The 15409-nt window shown below is 40.7% G+C and overlaps 1 protein-coding gene across 2 annotated transcripts in view; it reads right to left on the bottom strand.

The window, feature by feature from the left end:
• The window catches only part of Evi5 (ecotropic viral integration site 5), a 275848-nt gene that overhangs the window by 58467 nt on the left and 201972 nt on the right, over nucleotides 1–15409 (bottom strand). For both annotated transcript variants that reach the window (XM_071693513.1, XM_071693512.1), the window contains 5 exons: nucleotides 4232–4366; nucleotides 4030–4128; nucleotides 3720–3824; nucleotides 3224–3457; nucleotides 2017–2193 (listed from right to left, as the gene is read on the bottom strand). In XM_071693513.1, the coding sequence (XP_071549614.1) occupies nucleotides 2017–2193; nucleotides 3224–3457; nucleotides 3720–3824; nucleotides 4030–4128; nucleotides 4232–4366 (750 nt within the window). The remainder of the gene's footprint in view (nucleotides 1–2016; nucleotides 2194–3223; nucleotides 3458–3719; nucleotides 3825–4029; nucleotides 4129–4231; nucleotides 4367–15409) is intronic.

Below are 15409 nucleotides of genomic sequence, written 5' to 3'. Positions count from 1 at the left end.
GACCTCCTGCCTTTCTCTTATACATCTCCCAATCATATGCACTCCTTTCCTGCAAGTACCATCCAAATGCTTCTCTTTTCTCTTTCGCTAACAACTTTACTTCTTCATCCCAACACTCACTACCCTTTCTAATCTGTCCACCTCCTATCTTTCTAAAGAAACATGCATCTTTTGCACATGCCATCACTGCTTCCCTAAGTACATTCCATTCCTCACCCATTCCCCTCACTTCATGTGCTCTCACCTTCTGCCATTCTACACCCAATCTTTCCAGGTATTTCTTTACACAAGTTTCCTTTCCAAGCTCACTTACTCTGACCACTCCCTTTTCCCCTACATTCTCGCCTCTTTTTTGAAAACCTCTACAAATCTTCACCTTTGCCTCCAGAAGATAGTGATCACACATCCCACCAGCTGCCTCTTTCGGCACATTTACATCCAAAGGTCTCTCTTTTACATGCCTATCAATTAATAAGTAATCTAATAATGCCCTTTGACCAGCTTTCCAACTCACATACAGTACTTGTGTATATCTCTCTTTCAAATCATCTATTCCCAACCACCAGTCTTTTTTCAACACACAAATCCACAAGCTCTTCATTTCTATTCACATCACTGAATACCCCATGCGCACTGATTATACTCTCAACTGCCACATTAATCACCTTCGCATTCAAACCACCCATCACTAATACCCGGTCTCATGCACCAAAACTGTTGCCACACTCACTTAGCTGCTCCAAAAACACTTGCCTCTCATGATCTTTCTTCTCATGACCAGGTGCATAAGCACCAATAATTACCCATCTCTTGCCATCCAACTTCAGTTTTACCCACATCAATCTAAAATTTACTTCCTTACAATCTATCACACACTCTCACAATTCCTCCATTAGGAGTAGAGATACTCCTTCCCCAGATCTTGGTCTCCCACTAACCCCTGACTTTACCCCCAAGAAGTTTCCAAACCATTCTTTCCCTTTACCCTTGAGCTTCTTTTCACTCAGAGCCAGAGTAACCAGGTTTCTTTCCTCAAACATACTACCCATCTCTCTTTTCTTATCATTTTGGTTACATCCACACACATTCAGACACCCCAATCTGAGCTTTCGAGGAGGATGAGCACTCCCTGCTTGACTCCTGTTTCCTCTTCTATAAATTGAAATACAAGAGGAGAAGGTTTCCAGCCCCCTGACTCCCACCCCCTTTAATTGCCTTCTATGACAAGCAGGGAATACAGAGGTAGAATATACACATATTTTTCATAATCATTCACTATTTCTCATTTTAGCGAGGTAGCACTAGGAACAGATGAAGGTATGCCACATTAGCTCACAACCATTCTGTAACTGTCGTGTAATGTACTGAAACCACAGCTCCCTATCCACAAACAGGCTCCACAGACCTTTTCAATGTTTTCCCCAGCTGCTTCACACTGCTCTGATTCAGACAGACCATCACCCCATGTAAAACACTTGCTCAATTCACTCTATCCCTTGCACCTTCATGCAAGTTCATCCGGTCACAAGCACCCAAAATCTTTTTTACTCCATCCTTCCATCTCCAATTTGATCTCCCCCTTCTCCTTGTCCCCTTCAGATCTGACATATATGTATATCCTCTGTGTAAACTTCTCATTCACTGTAAACTTCTCATTCATTGTTTATATGTCCAAACAATTTCAGCACACCAACTAAACAAACTGGACTGTGTAAGACAATCCTGAACATTAAAAATTAAGATAATCTGGATTAGATATAAAAGATGCTTTGAAAGTTTTTCTTTCATTTTCTACTCATATCAAGATAAAACATTCCAAAACAAGGACATAGCTGCCTGATCTTTGCAAGCACACATAAATGGGAAACTATTTTTGAAGAAAGAATAATGAAATAACCTTTGAAACTATCATAATTCCATTACATTACATGAATGTTTTGCACTAAAAATATCTATGACCTACAGCCTAACTTTTGTTTTCTTTGCACAAACTTTTACTCAAAAGATTCTACTGACCTTTAGTCTGGCTTCCTTGAGTTCTGCTACAGCAGCAGTTTCATGTAATTTAGTTGTCATGAGTTCCTCCTCCAGTTTGGCAGCTTCATTAGACCTATCCCAGAAGAGACCAAGCTTTTTGCTTGGTGTGCTTGTTACATCAGGTTTAGCTGCCTCACTCTTATCACCATGCTGATCCTATACAAAATAAAATTATCAATTTTCTATCAATTCAGCTATTTTGTTGAAAGCACATTATCACCATATCACCACAAAAAATTATTCAATTAATCAATATCAATATATGATTTCTCATAACATGCAGATGGGTGGCTAATTCAAAATCTCCACACACACTGGCAGATTCCTCTGTTAATACAATACTATTGCATGTGTATTCCCTTATTCTGTCTCTACTTTCAGTTGCCTGCTCCTATCAACCCTACTCTAGTATTCATGTAGTTGAAAACTTAATTCAGTTTTCCAAAAATACATACCGCTTTGGTCTTCTGTTTTTTACTATCAACCACTTCAATCATAATAACATCTACTCCTGATTTCCTCATTCCTAATTCTACCTATTTTCCAAATTTCAAGTCAAAGCTCAAAAAAAACATGCCAATTTCCTATACTTTTCCTGGGATTCTACTGATAAAAGATCCATGTTCAACTTGTGAATATTAGTATGATACATTATGAACAATCCTGGCCACACTTGACTGCTTATTTTTTCATTCTCACACTATTTGTAGCTCTGGCAACTCTATTGACTGACTTTGGAATCTAATATTCAAGCTTTAGTTCAACAGGGGATACTATATAGATTTTAACTTTCTTACTTTTGTCCACCCTACTGAATCATTATATGAATTTCATTCTGTAACATATAATCCTAATCCATTTTCATTTATATATCTTTGTGTTCAAACACAGTCAGTCAGTATTCAAGTGTTGACTCCCAAACATCTACTAGGATATCTCATATAATCTCCAAACACTCCTTCAAGTCAATTCCTCTCACAAACACCTCCTAAACTGTGTCCCTCTTCCTTTTCTTCCTTGACATTCTGTTTAATTGTCATGATCAGGGACGTAAACCACTGCACAAGGTACACAAATATGTATTCATTGAAAAATTCAATTTAATACCATACTTATCAAAAGAAGAGATAAAGGAAAAAATCCAGTATTCTAGAGATAAAGATATGATAGGGCAATAAAATTTTACCTGAACGTGTTTTGTCCAAAGCTGTGTAAGCTCTTGAACTCTGTGCCTGAGGTCTTTGAGGGCTAGGTTGGCTTCTGCCTCCCGTAATCTTACAGCAATCAATTCTTCCTGTAAGTGGGCTACAGAATGTTCTGGAGTTGCTTCTCTTAGTTTTTTCTGTTCTTCCTCTAGTTCCTGGATTCTAGCTCGAAGGTCACGGATAGTTGCCTCTGCTTCAGCAGTCTTTAACCTCACCTATAAATAATAGCCTTATGAAAAATCAAACCAGTCTATATTACTCCTATGCTCTTATCATACACATTCTTAAAGATTTATATTGAACAAAGTGTATTAAAATTTCTAAGTGGAATAATTACCATAAAAAAACACAAATCAGAGACCAATGACATAGGGAGAATGTAAGATACAAGCTCTACAGTCTTCCAAGCCATGGAATCATCAAAAATATTACCATTCTGAATATAACACAAAAGGGGGAATAACATGTCAGGCTAACCTGTACTAGTTCCTCTTGTAAACACTTGACCAGCTCCTCTTTCTGCGTCAGCTCTTCTTCCTTGACCATGAGCTCTGCCAGAGATGACTCTCGAGAAGAACAGTTCTGAAAGTTATGGTGGATTACCATGCGATTAATAAAGGCAGCTGGAATACTGATGCATTTGAAACAGTTCCAACAAGCCTTATAAAACAAGTGCTTGGATGTTAGAAAATGTAATGCAGCATTAGTTTAAAGTTTACAGTCAGGTTATAAGTCTTACATAAAAGTGCAGGAAATATGAGGACACATACTGTCAAAAAAGACATACCTCTTCAATCATTCCTGTCAGTTTACGTATCTTCTCCCGAGCTTCCATCAAGTGCTCCATTGTTTCTCCATCATGCTGCCTTAGAGCAGCAAGCTCCCGCTACCAGGAATTGAAAATTAATAAGCTTCATGTCCTCATTTAGTGATACATAATATTCTATTAATACATAATACTAAAAAATTATAAGATTTCTAACTCATACCTTAATGGCAAAGTTATGTTCTGCCTCCTCAGCTCGTGATACTTGACCCTGGATTAGCCTGTCAGCAAGGGCTGAGGATTCTGCTTCCAAACAGTCTATTCTTTGTCGCAGTAGTCTATTTTCTGTTCGCAGTCTCTGCAACAGGTAATGATGAATTTGACAGGGGAGTACTTAAAACAGCCTTTTCTTTTTTTAAAACCATGAGATAAAAAAGAAAATAATGTTACTGTGGTAACCTTAGAGATTAGAAGAATATGAAATGAATATGACAGCACAAAGATAGAATAATGGCAAAAAAAAGTTACTAAAAATGGCACAGCTGTAATGAGGAAAGAGATGGTGATGAAATCAAGACAGATACTTAAATGAGTTTACTGCATACAGCCAAAGGGATAGGGTAGAATGCTACCACAACCCTGTTCTACTTGGTCCTTCTAAACGCTGAAAAAGGAACACACACTTTGTCCTTCCCACAAAACATTTGAGTTTATCTAAAAATCACCAATCTTGACTTCAATCATTTTTCAAACTAACAATGGTGAAGGGTGAAATGTACTAACAGTTTAAGTGGTTTTGGACACTTAAAATGTTCCTAAGATTAGTTAAAAGTATAAACAAACATTTCAGATCTTTAACAGCAATCTTCAAAGGTCATATTTCTATATGACATATGTAAAAGATAACCTTTAAACACTGAAGGAATGTGGACAATGAAGGAGCGTGGATCAGGAACAGATTTACATCATCACCAGTTTTTCGTTGCTTTATGTTAGGCTCATCCACTGCCCTAACTTTGAAGCCATTTTCTGCATAGAGATGATTTTCAACTTAGTATCACAGTACTATATTATTTTTCATGCAACTTTTCATTTCAATTGTTTACAGTTCTCAAACTTCACTGTCATTGTTTAATAAAACCTTCCTTTTTTTCTACCCGACTATTTTCATAAAGAATAGTTATAGTTGTCCTTCCCAAAATAATTTTATTCTCTCATTTATGAAATGTTTCATTAATGAGCTGCAAACAGCTATTCCACTTCTACATGGTTCCAATATGCCCCAGCATATAAAATGACTGCATAACTGGGGAGACTCTTCTTCCATCTTTCTCTTAACCAGAGTAGGAAGACAAGCCTCATGCCTTATCAACTTTACAATATCAATTCTCCTCAACCATTCCTTTTCATTTGTCATGATGATGCTGTCCTACCTCTGTTTTACATGTATTAACTTCTGCAACAACTCCAGTAAGCTTTCTGCATATGTTCCAGGCACTAATGCCAGGACCCAGAGCATGCAACAGGCTACTGCACCCCTAGGTTTCTGTGTGGAGATTAGCTACACAATGGTTGACAATTCTGATGCCGCCGTTCCTCAAACAACAAAGCTTCAGAATACTTTCAACATTTGTCTTTCCCTATTTCTATAACATTTCCATCTTTAACCAGACCTCATGAAATGTACATTATTTGATAATGAGAATCTCAATCCATGCTTTTCATGAGTGATCTAATTTCAGCTGTTCTATAGTGGTAGAATGAGATGCCTATGGCCTTCTTAAACAGCAGTTCAGTCAGTTACCCTTTAAACATGACGTTGAGAGGATAGTAGACCTCTCAATGTAGATGAAATCCAGCATTATTTGCTATGAAGTAATAAGAAGTCCAGCGGTTCAGACTATAATCTATTTGATTATTATATAATCATAACATATGTGGGTCTAACAGTGAAGAATTGGATAAAGGTGTCATACCAAAAACTGAATGTAGGAAATTAGATCTACATTTTAATGTTCATTTTGACTTGTTTGCTAGTTCCCTCATTAACAAGGTAACATCAGGAACAGGTAACCAAGCCAGAAAACAGACAAAGAAAGGCCCATCCACTCATATACATACATCTTTTTTCTTCTTTCAAACTTTTCGCCATTTCCCGCGTTAGCAAGGTAGTGTTAAGAACAGAGGACTGGGCCTCTGAGGGAATATCCTCACCTGGCCCCCTTCTCTGTTCCTTCTTTTGGAAAATTAAAAAAAAAACAAAAGGGGAGGATTTCCAGCCCCCCGCTCCCTCCCCTTTTAGTCGCCTTCTATGACACGCAGGGAATACGTGGGAAGTATTCTTTTTCCCCTATCCCCAGGGATAAACATACATTTTTTTATTTCATTTTGCTTTGTCGCTGTCTCCTGCGTTTGCACGGTAGCGCAAGGAAACAGACTAAAGAAATGGCCCAACCCACCCCCATACACATGTATATACATACACGTCCACACACGCAAATATACATACCAATACATCTCAATGTACACATATATATATATACACACACAGACACATACATATATACACATGCACACAATTCACACTGTCTGCCTTTATTCATTCCCATCGCCACCTCGCCACACATGGAATAAAATCCCCCTCCCCCCTCATGTGTGCAAGGTAGCGCTAGAAAAGGACAACAAAAGCCACATTCGTTCACACTCAGTCTCTAGCTGTCATGCAATAATGCCCGAAACCACAGCTCCCTCTCCACATCCAGGTCCCACACAACTTTCCATGGTTTACCCCAGACGCTTCACATGCCCTGATTCAATCCACTGACAGCACGTCAACCCCAGTATACCATATCGATCAAATTCACTCTATTCCTTGCCTGCCTTTCACCCTCCTGCATGTTCAGGCCCCGATCACTCAAAATCTTTTTCACTCCATCTTTCCACCTCCAATTTGGTCTCCCACTTCTCCTCGTTCCCTCCACCTCCAACACATATATCCTCTTGGTCAATCTTTCCTCACTCATTCTCTCCATGTGCCCAAACCATTTCAAAACTCCCTCTTCTGCTTTCTCAACCACACTCTTTTTATTTCCACACATCTCTCTCACCCTTACATTACTTACTCGATCAAACCACCTCATACCACATATTGTCCTCAAACATCTCATTTCCAGCACATCCACCCTCCTGCGCACAACTCTATCCATAGCCCACGTCTCGCGAGCATACAACATTGTTGGAACCACTATTCCTTCAAACATACCCATTTTTCCTTTCCGAGATAATGTTCTCGACTTCCACACATTCTTCAAGGCTTCCAGGATTTTCGTCCCCTCGCCCATCCTATGATTTACTTCCGCTTCCATGGTTCCATCCGCTTCCATGGTTCCATCCGCTGCCATGGTTCCATATGCTTTACTTCCTCCAGTTTTTCTCCATTCAAACTTACCTCCCAATTGACTTGACCCTCAACCCAACTGTACCTAATAACCTTGCTCTTATTCACATTTACTCTTAACTTTCTTCTTTCACACACTTTACCAAACTCAGTCACCAGCTTCGGCAGTTTCTCACATGAATCAGCCACCAGCGCTGTATCATCAGCGAACAACAACTGACTCACTTCCCAAGCTCTCTCATCCCCAACAGACTTCATACTTGCCCCTCTTTCCAACTCTTGCATTCACCTCCCTAACAACTCCATCCATAAACAAATTAAACAACCATGGAGACATCACACACCCCTGCCACAAACCTACATTCACTGAGAACCGATCACTTTCCTCTCTTCCTACACGTACACATGCCTTACATCTTCGATAAAAACTTTTCACTGCTTCTAACAACTTGCCTCCCACACCATATATTCTTAATACCTTCCACAGAGCATCTCTATCAACTCTATCATATGCCTTCTCCAGATCCATAAATGCTAAATACAAATCCATTTGCTTTTCTAAGTATTTTTCACATACATTCTTCAAAGCAAACACCTGATCCACACATCCTCTACCACTTCTGAAACCACACTGCTCTTCCCCAATCTGATGCTCTGTACATGCCTTCACCCTCTCAATCAATACCCTCCCATATAATTTACCAGGAATACTCAACCAACTTATACCTTTGTAATTTGAGCACTCACTCTTATCCCCTTTGCCTTTGTACAATGGCACTATGCACGCATTCCGCCAATCCTCAGGCACCTCACCATGAGTCATACATACATTAAATAACCTTACCAACCAGTCAATAATATATATATATATATATATAAAATATATATATATATATATATATATATATATATATATTTTTTTTTTTTTTTTTTTTTTTTTTTTTTTTTTTTTTTTATACTTTGTCGCTGTCTCCCGCGTTTGCGAGGTAGCGCAAGGAAACAGACGAAAGAAATGGCCCAACCCCCCCCCCATACACATGTACATACGTCCACACACGCAAATATACATACCTACACAGCTTTCCATGGTTTACCCCAGACGCTTCACATGCCTTGATTCAATCCACTGACAGCACGTCAACCCCGGTATACCACATCGCTCCAATTCACTCTATTCCTTGCCCTCCTTTCACCCTCCTGCATGTTCAGGCCCCGATCACACAAAATCTTTTTCACTCCATCTTTCCACCTCCAATTTGGTCTCCCTCTTCTCCTCGTTCCCTCCACCTCCGACACATATATCCTCTTGGTCAATCTTTCCTCACTCATTCTCTCCATGTGCCCAAACCATTTCAAAACACCCTCTTCTGCTCTCTCAACCACGCTCTTTTTATTTCCACACATCTCTCTTACCCTTACGTTACTCACTCGCTCAAACCACCTCACACCACACATTGTCCTCAAACATCTCATTTCCAGCACATCCATCCTCCTGCGCACATCTCTATCCATAGCCCACGCCTCGCAACCATACAACATTGTTGGAACCACTATTCCTTCAAACATACCCATTTTTGCTTTCCGAGATAATGTTCTCGACTTCCACACATTTTTCAAGGCTCCCAAAATTTTCGCCCCCTCCCCCACCCTATGATCCACTTCCGCTTCCATGGTTCCATCCGCTGACAGATCCACTCCCAGATATCTAAAACACTTCACTTCCTCCAGTTTTTCTCCATTCAAACTCACCTCCCAATTGACTTGACCCTCACCCCTACTGTACCTAATAACCTTGCTCTTATTCACATTTACTCTTAACTTTCTACTTCCACACACTTTACCAAACTCAGTCACCAGCTTCTGCAGTTTCTCACATGAATCAGCCACCAGCGCTGTATCATCAGCGAACAACAACTGACTCACTTCCCAAGCTCTCTCATCCCCAACAGACTTCATACTTGCCCCTCTTTCCAGGACTCTTGCATTTACCTCCCTAACAACCCCATCCATAAACAAATTGAACAACCATGGAGACATCACACACCCCTGCCGCAAACCTACATTCACTGAGAACCAATCACTTTCCTCTCTTCCTACACGTACACATGCCTTACATCCTCGATAAAAACTTTTCACTGCTTCTAACAACTTGCCTCCCACACCATATATTCTTAATACCTTCCACAGAGCATCTCTATCAACTCTATCATATGCCTTCTCCAGATCCATAAATGCTACATACAAATCCATTTGCTTTTCTAAGTATTTCTCACATACATTCTTCAAAGCAAACACCTGATCCACACATCCTCTACCACTTCTGAAACCGCACTGCTCTTCCCCAATCTGATGCTCTGTACATGCCTTCACCCTCTCAATCAATACCCTCCCATATAATTTACCAGGAATACTCAACAAACTTATACCTCTGTAATTTGAGCACTCACTCTTATCCCCTTTGCCTTTGTACAATGGCACTATGCACGCATTCCGCCAATCCTCAGGCACCTCACCATGAGTCATACATACATTAAATAACCTTACCAACCAGTCAACAATACAGTCACCCCCCTTTTTAATAAATTCCACTGCAATACCATCCAAACCTGCTGCCTTGCCGGCTTTCATCTTCCGCAAAGCTTTTACTACCTCTTCTCTGTTTACCAAATCATTTTCCCTAACCCTCTTGCACCTTTCTCTTGACCTCCTGTCTCTTTCTTTTATACATCTCCCACTCAATTGCATTTTTTCCCTGCAAAAATCGTCCAAATGCCTCTCTCTTCTCTTTCACTAATACTCTTACTTCTTCATCCCACCACTCACTACCCTTTCTAATCAACCCACCTCCCACTCTTCTCATGCCACAAGCATCTTTTGCGCAATCCATCACTGATACCCTAAATACATCCCATTCCTCCCCCACTCCCCTTACTTCCATTGTTCTCACCTTTTTCCATCCTGTTGGGGTGAGAGAGTATCATTAAATTTTAGGGAGAATAAAAAGATGTTCTGGAAGGAGGTAAATAAAGTGCGTAAGACAAGGGAGCAAATGGGAACTTCAGTGAAGGGCGCAAATGGGGAGGTGATAACAAGTAGTGGTGATGTGAGAAGGAGATGGAGTGAGTATTTCGAAGGTTTGTTGAATGTGTTTGATGATAGAGTGGCAGATATAGGGTGTTTTGGTCGAGGTGGTGTGCAAAGTGAGAGGGTTAGGGAAAATGATTTGGTAAACAGAGAAGAGGTAGTGAAAGCTTTGCGGAAGATGAAAGCCGGCAAGGCAGCAGGTTTGGATGGTATTGCAGTGGAATTTATTAAAAAGGGGGGTGACTGTATTGTTGACTGGTTGGTAAGGTTATTTAATGTATGTATGACTCATGGTGAGGTGCCTGAGGATTGGCGGAATGCGTGCATAGTGCCATTGTACAAAGGCAAAGGGGATAAGAGTGAGTGCTCAAATTACAGAGGTATAAGTTTGTTGAGTATTCCTGGTAAATTATATGGGAGGGTATTGATTGAGAGGGTGAAGGCATGTACAGAGCATCAGATTGGGGAAGAGCAGTGTGGTTTCAGAAGTGGTAGAGGATGTGTGGATCAGGTGTTTGCTTTGAAGAATGTATGTGAGAAATACTTAGAAAAGCAAATGGATTTGTATGTAGCATTTATGGATCTGGAGAAGGCATATGATAGAGTTGATAGAGATGCTCTGTGGAAGGTATTAAGAATATATGGTGTGGGAGGAAAGTTGTTAGAAGCAGTGAAAAGTTTTTATCGAGGAAGTAAGGCATGTGTACGTGTAGGAAGAGAGGAAAGTGATTGGTTCTCAGTGAATGTAGGTTTGCGGCAGGGGTGTGTGATGTCTCCATGGTTGTTTAATTTGTCTATGGATGGGGTTGTTAGGGAGGTAAATGCAAGAGTTTTGGAAAGAGGGGCAAGTATGAAGTCTGTTGGGGATGAGAGAGCTTGGGAAGTGAGTCAGTTGTTGTTCGCTGATGACACAGCGCTGGTGGCTGATTCATGTGAGAAACTGCAGAAGCTGGTGACTGAGTTTGGTAAAGTGTGTGGAAGAAGAAAGTTAAGAGTAAATGTGAATAAGAGCAAGGTTATTAGGTACAGTAGGGTTGAGGGTCAAGTCAATTGGGAGGTGAGTTTGAATGGAGAAAAACTGGAGGAAGTGAAGTGTTTTAGATATCTGGGAGTGGATCTGGCAGCGGATGGAACCATGGAAGCGGAAGTGGATCATAGGGTGGGGGAGGGGGCGAAAATTCTGGGGGCCTTGAAGAATGTGTGGAAGTCGAGAACATTATCTCGGAAAGCAAAAATGGGTATGTTTGAAGGAATAGTGGTTCCAACAATGTTGTATGGTTGCGAGGCGTGGGCTATGGATAGACTTGTGCGCAGGAGGATGGATGTGCTGGAAATGAGATGTTTGAGGACAATGTGTGGTGTGAGGTGGTTTGATCGAGTGAGTAACGTAAGGGTAAGAGAGATGTGTGGAAATAAAAAGAGCGTGGTTGAGAGAGCAGAAGAGGGTGTTTTGAAGTGGTTTGGGCACATGGAGAGGATGAGTGAGGAAAGATTGATCAAGAGGATATATGTGTCGGAGGTGGAGGGAACAAGGAGAAGAGGGAGACCAAATTGGAGGTGGAAAGATGGAGTGAAAAAGATTTTGTGTGATCGGGGCCTGAACATGCAGGAGGGTGAAAGGAGGGCAAGGAATAGAGTGAATTGGAGCGATGTGGTATACCGGGGCTGACGTGCTGTCAGTGGATTGAATCAAGGCATGTGAAGCGTCTGGGGTAAACCATGGAAAGCTGTGTAGGTATGTATATTTGCGTGTGTGGACGTATGTATATACATGTGTATGGGGGGGGGGGTTGTGCCATTTCTTTCGTCTGTTTCCTTGCGCTACCTCGCAAACGCGGGAGACAGCGACAAAGTATAAAAAAAAAAAATATATATATATATATATATATATATATATATATATATATATATATATATATATATATATATATATATATATATATTTTTTTTTGCTTTGTCGCTGTCTCCCGCGTTTGCGAGGTAGCGCAAGGAAACAGACGAAAGAAATGGCCCAACCCACACCCATACACATGTATATACATACGTCCACACACGCAAATATACATACCTACACAGCTTTCCATGGTTAACCCCAGACGCTTCACATGCCTTGATTCAATCCACTGCCAGCACGTCAACCCCGGTATACCACATCGCTCCAAATCACTCTATTCCTTGCCCTCCTTTCACCCTCCTGCATGTTCAGGCCCCGATCACACAAAATCTTTTTCACTCCATCTTTCCACCTCCAATTTGGTCTCCCTCTTCTCCTCGTTCCCTCCACCTCCGACACATATATTCTCTTGGTCAATCTTTCCTCACTCATTCTCTCCATGTGCCCGAACCATTTCAAAACACCCTCTTCTGCTCTCTCAACCACGCTCTTTTTATTTCCACACATCTCTCTTACCCTTACGTTGCTTACTCGATCAAACCACCTCACACCACATATTGTCCTCAAACATCTCATTTCCAGCACATCCATCCTCCTGCACACAACTCTATCCATAGCCCACGCCTCGCAACCATACAACATTGTTGGAACCACTATTCCTTCAAACATACCCATTTTTGCTTTCCGAGATAATGTTCTCGACTTCCACACATTCTTCAAGGCTCCCAGAATTTTCGCCCCCTCCCCCACCCTATGATCCACTTCCGCTTCCATGGTTCCATCCGCTGCCAGATCCACTCCCAGATATCTAAAACATTTCACTTCCTCCAGTTTTTCTCCATTCAAACTCACCTCCCAATTGACTTGACCCTCAACCCTCTTGTACCTAATAACCTTGCTCTTATTCACATTTACTCTTAACTTTCTTCTTTCATACACTTTACCAAACTCAGTCACCAGCTTCTGCAGTTTCTCACATGAATCAGCCACCAGCGCTGTATCATCAGCGAACAACAACTGACTCACTTCCCAAGCTCTCTCATACCCAACAGACTTCATACTTGCCCCTCTCTCCAAAACTCGTGCATTCACCTCCCTAACAACCCCATCCATAAACAAATTAAACAACCATGGAGACATCACACACCCCTGCCGCAAACCTACATTCACTGAGAACCAATCACTTTCCTCTCTTCCTACACGTACACATGCCTTACATCCTCAATAAAAACTTTTCACTGCTTCTAACAACTTGCCTCCCACACCATATATTCTTAATACCTTCCACAGAGCATCTCTATCAACTCTATCATATGCCTTCTCCAGATCCATAAATGCTACATACAAATCCATTTGCTTTTCTAAGTATTTCTCACATACATTCTTCAAAGCAAACACCTGATCCACACATCCTCTACCACTTCTGAAACCACACTGCTCTTCCCCAATCTGATGCTCTGTACATGCCTTCACCCTCTCAATCAATATCCTCCCATATCATTTACCAGGAATACTCAACAAACTTATACCTCTGTAATTTGAGCACTCACTCTTATCCCCTTTGCCTTTGTACAATGGCACTATGCACGCATTCCGCCAATCCTCAGGCACCTCACCATGAGTCATACATACATTAAATAACCTTACCAACCAGTCAACAATACATATATTATATATATATATATATAATAAAATATATATATATATATATATATATATATATATATATATATATATATATATATATATATATATATATATATATATCTTTTTCTTTTAAACTATTCGCCATTTCCCGCGTTAGCGAGGTAGCGTTAGGAACAGAGGACTGGGCCTTTTTTGGAATATCCTCACCTGCCCCCCTCTGTTCCTTCTTTTGGAAAATTTAAAAAAAAGAGAGGGGAGGATTTCCAGCCCCCCGCTCCCTCCCCTTTTAGTCGCCTTCTACAACATGCAGGGAATACGTGGGAAGTATTCTTAATCCCCTATCCCCAGGGATAATATATATATATATATATATATATATATATATATATATATATATATATATATATATATATATATATATATATATATATTTTATCCCTGGGGATAGGGGAGAAAGAATACTTCCCACGTATTCCCTGCGTGTCGTAGAAGGCGACTAAAAGGGAAGGGAGCGGAGGGCTGGAAATCCTCCCCTCTCGTTTTTTTTTTAATTTTCCAAAAGAAGGAACAGAGAAGGGGCCCAGGTGAGGATATTCCCTCAAAGGCCCAGTCCTCTGTTCTTAACGCTACCTCACTATCGCGGGAAATGGCAAACAGTATGAAAGAAAGAAATATATATATATATAAACACCCATACACGCCCATATACATACATACACATATACATAACTTTCTAAAAACAGAAGGAGTCATGCAGGGAGTGCTCATCCTCCTCGAAGGCTCAGACTGGGGTGTCTAAATGTGTGTGGATGTAACCAAAATGAAAAAAAAGGAGAGATAGGTAGTATGTTTGAGGGAAGGAATCTGAATGTTTTGGTTCTGAGTGAAACGAAGCTCAAAGGTAAAGGTGAAGAGTGGTTTGGGAATGTCCTGGGTGTAAAGTCAGGGGTTGGTGAGAAGACAAGAGCAAAGGAGGGAGTAGCACTACTCCTGAAGCAGGTGTTGTAAAGCATGTGATAGAGTGTAAGAAAGTAAACTCTAGACTGATATGGGTAAAACTAAAAGTGGATGGAGAGAGATGGGTAATTATTGGTGCCTATGCACCAGGTCATGAGAAGAAAGATCATGAGAGGCAAGTGGTTTGGGAGCAGCTCAGTGAGTGTGTTAGCAGCTTTGATGCACGAGACCGAGTTATAGAGATGGTTGATTTAAATGCAAGGTGAGTAATGTGGCAATTGGGGTTATAATTGGTGTACATGGGGTGTTCAGTGTTGTACATGGAAATGGTGAAGAGCTTGTTTGTAGATTTGTGTGCTGAAAAAGGACTGGTGATTGGGAATACCTGGTTTAAGAAGAGAGATATACATATCTATACGTAT

The sequence above is a fragment of the Panulirus ornatus genome, chromosome 55, assembly GCF_036320965.1.
Source record: "Panulirus ornatus isolate Po-2019 chromosome 55, ASM3632096v1, whole genome shotgun sequence".
Classification (NCBI taxonomy): domain Eukaryota; kingdom Metazoa; phylum Arthropoda; class Malacostraca; order Decapoda; family Palinuridae; genus Panulirus; species Panulirus ornatus.
Note: the sequence above shows the minus strand (reverse complement) of the source record. Positions and strands in the feature narration are given on the sequence as shown.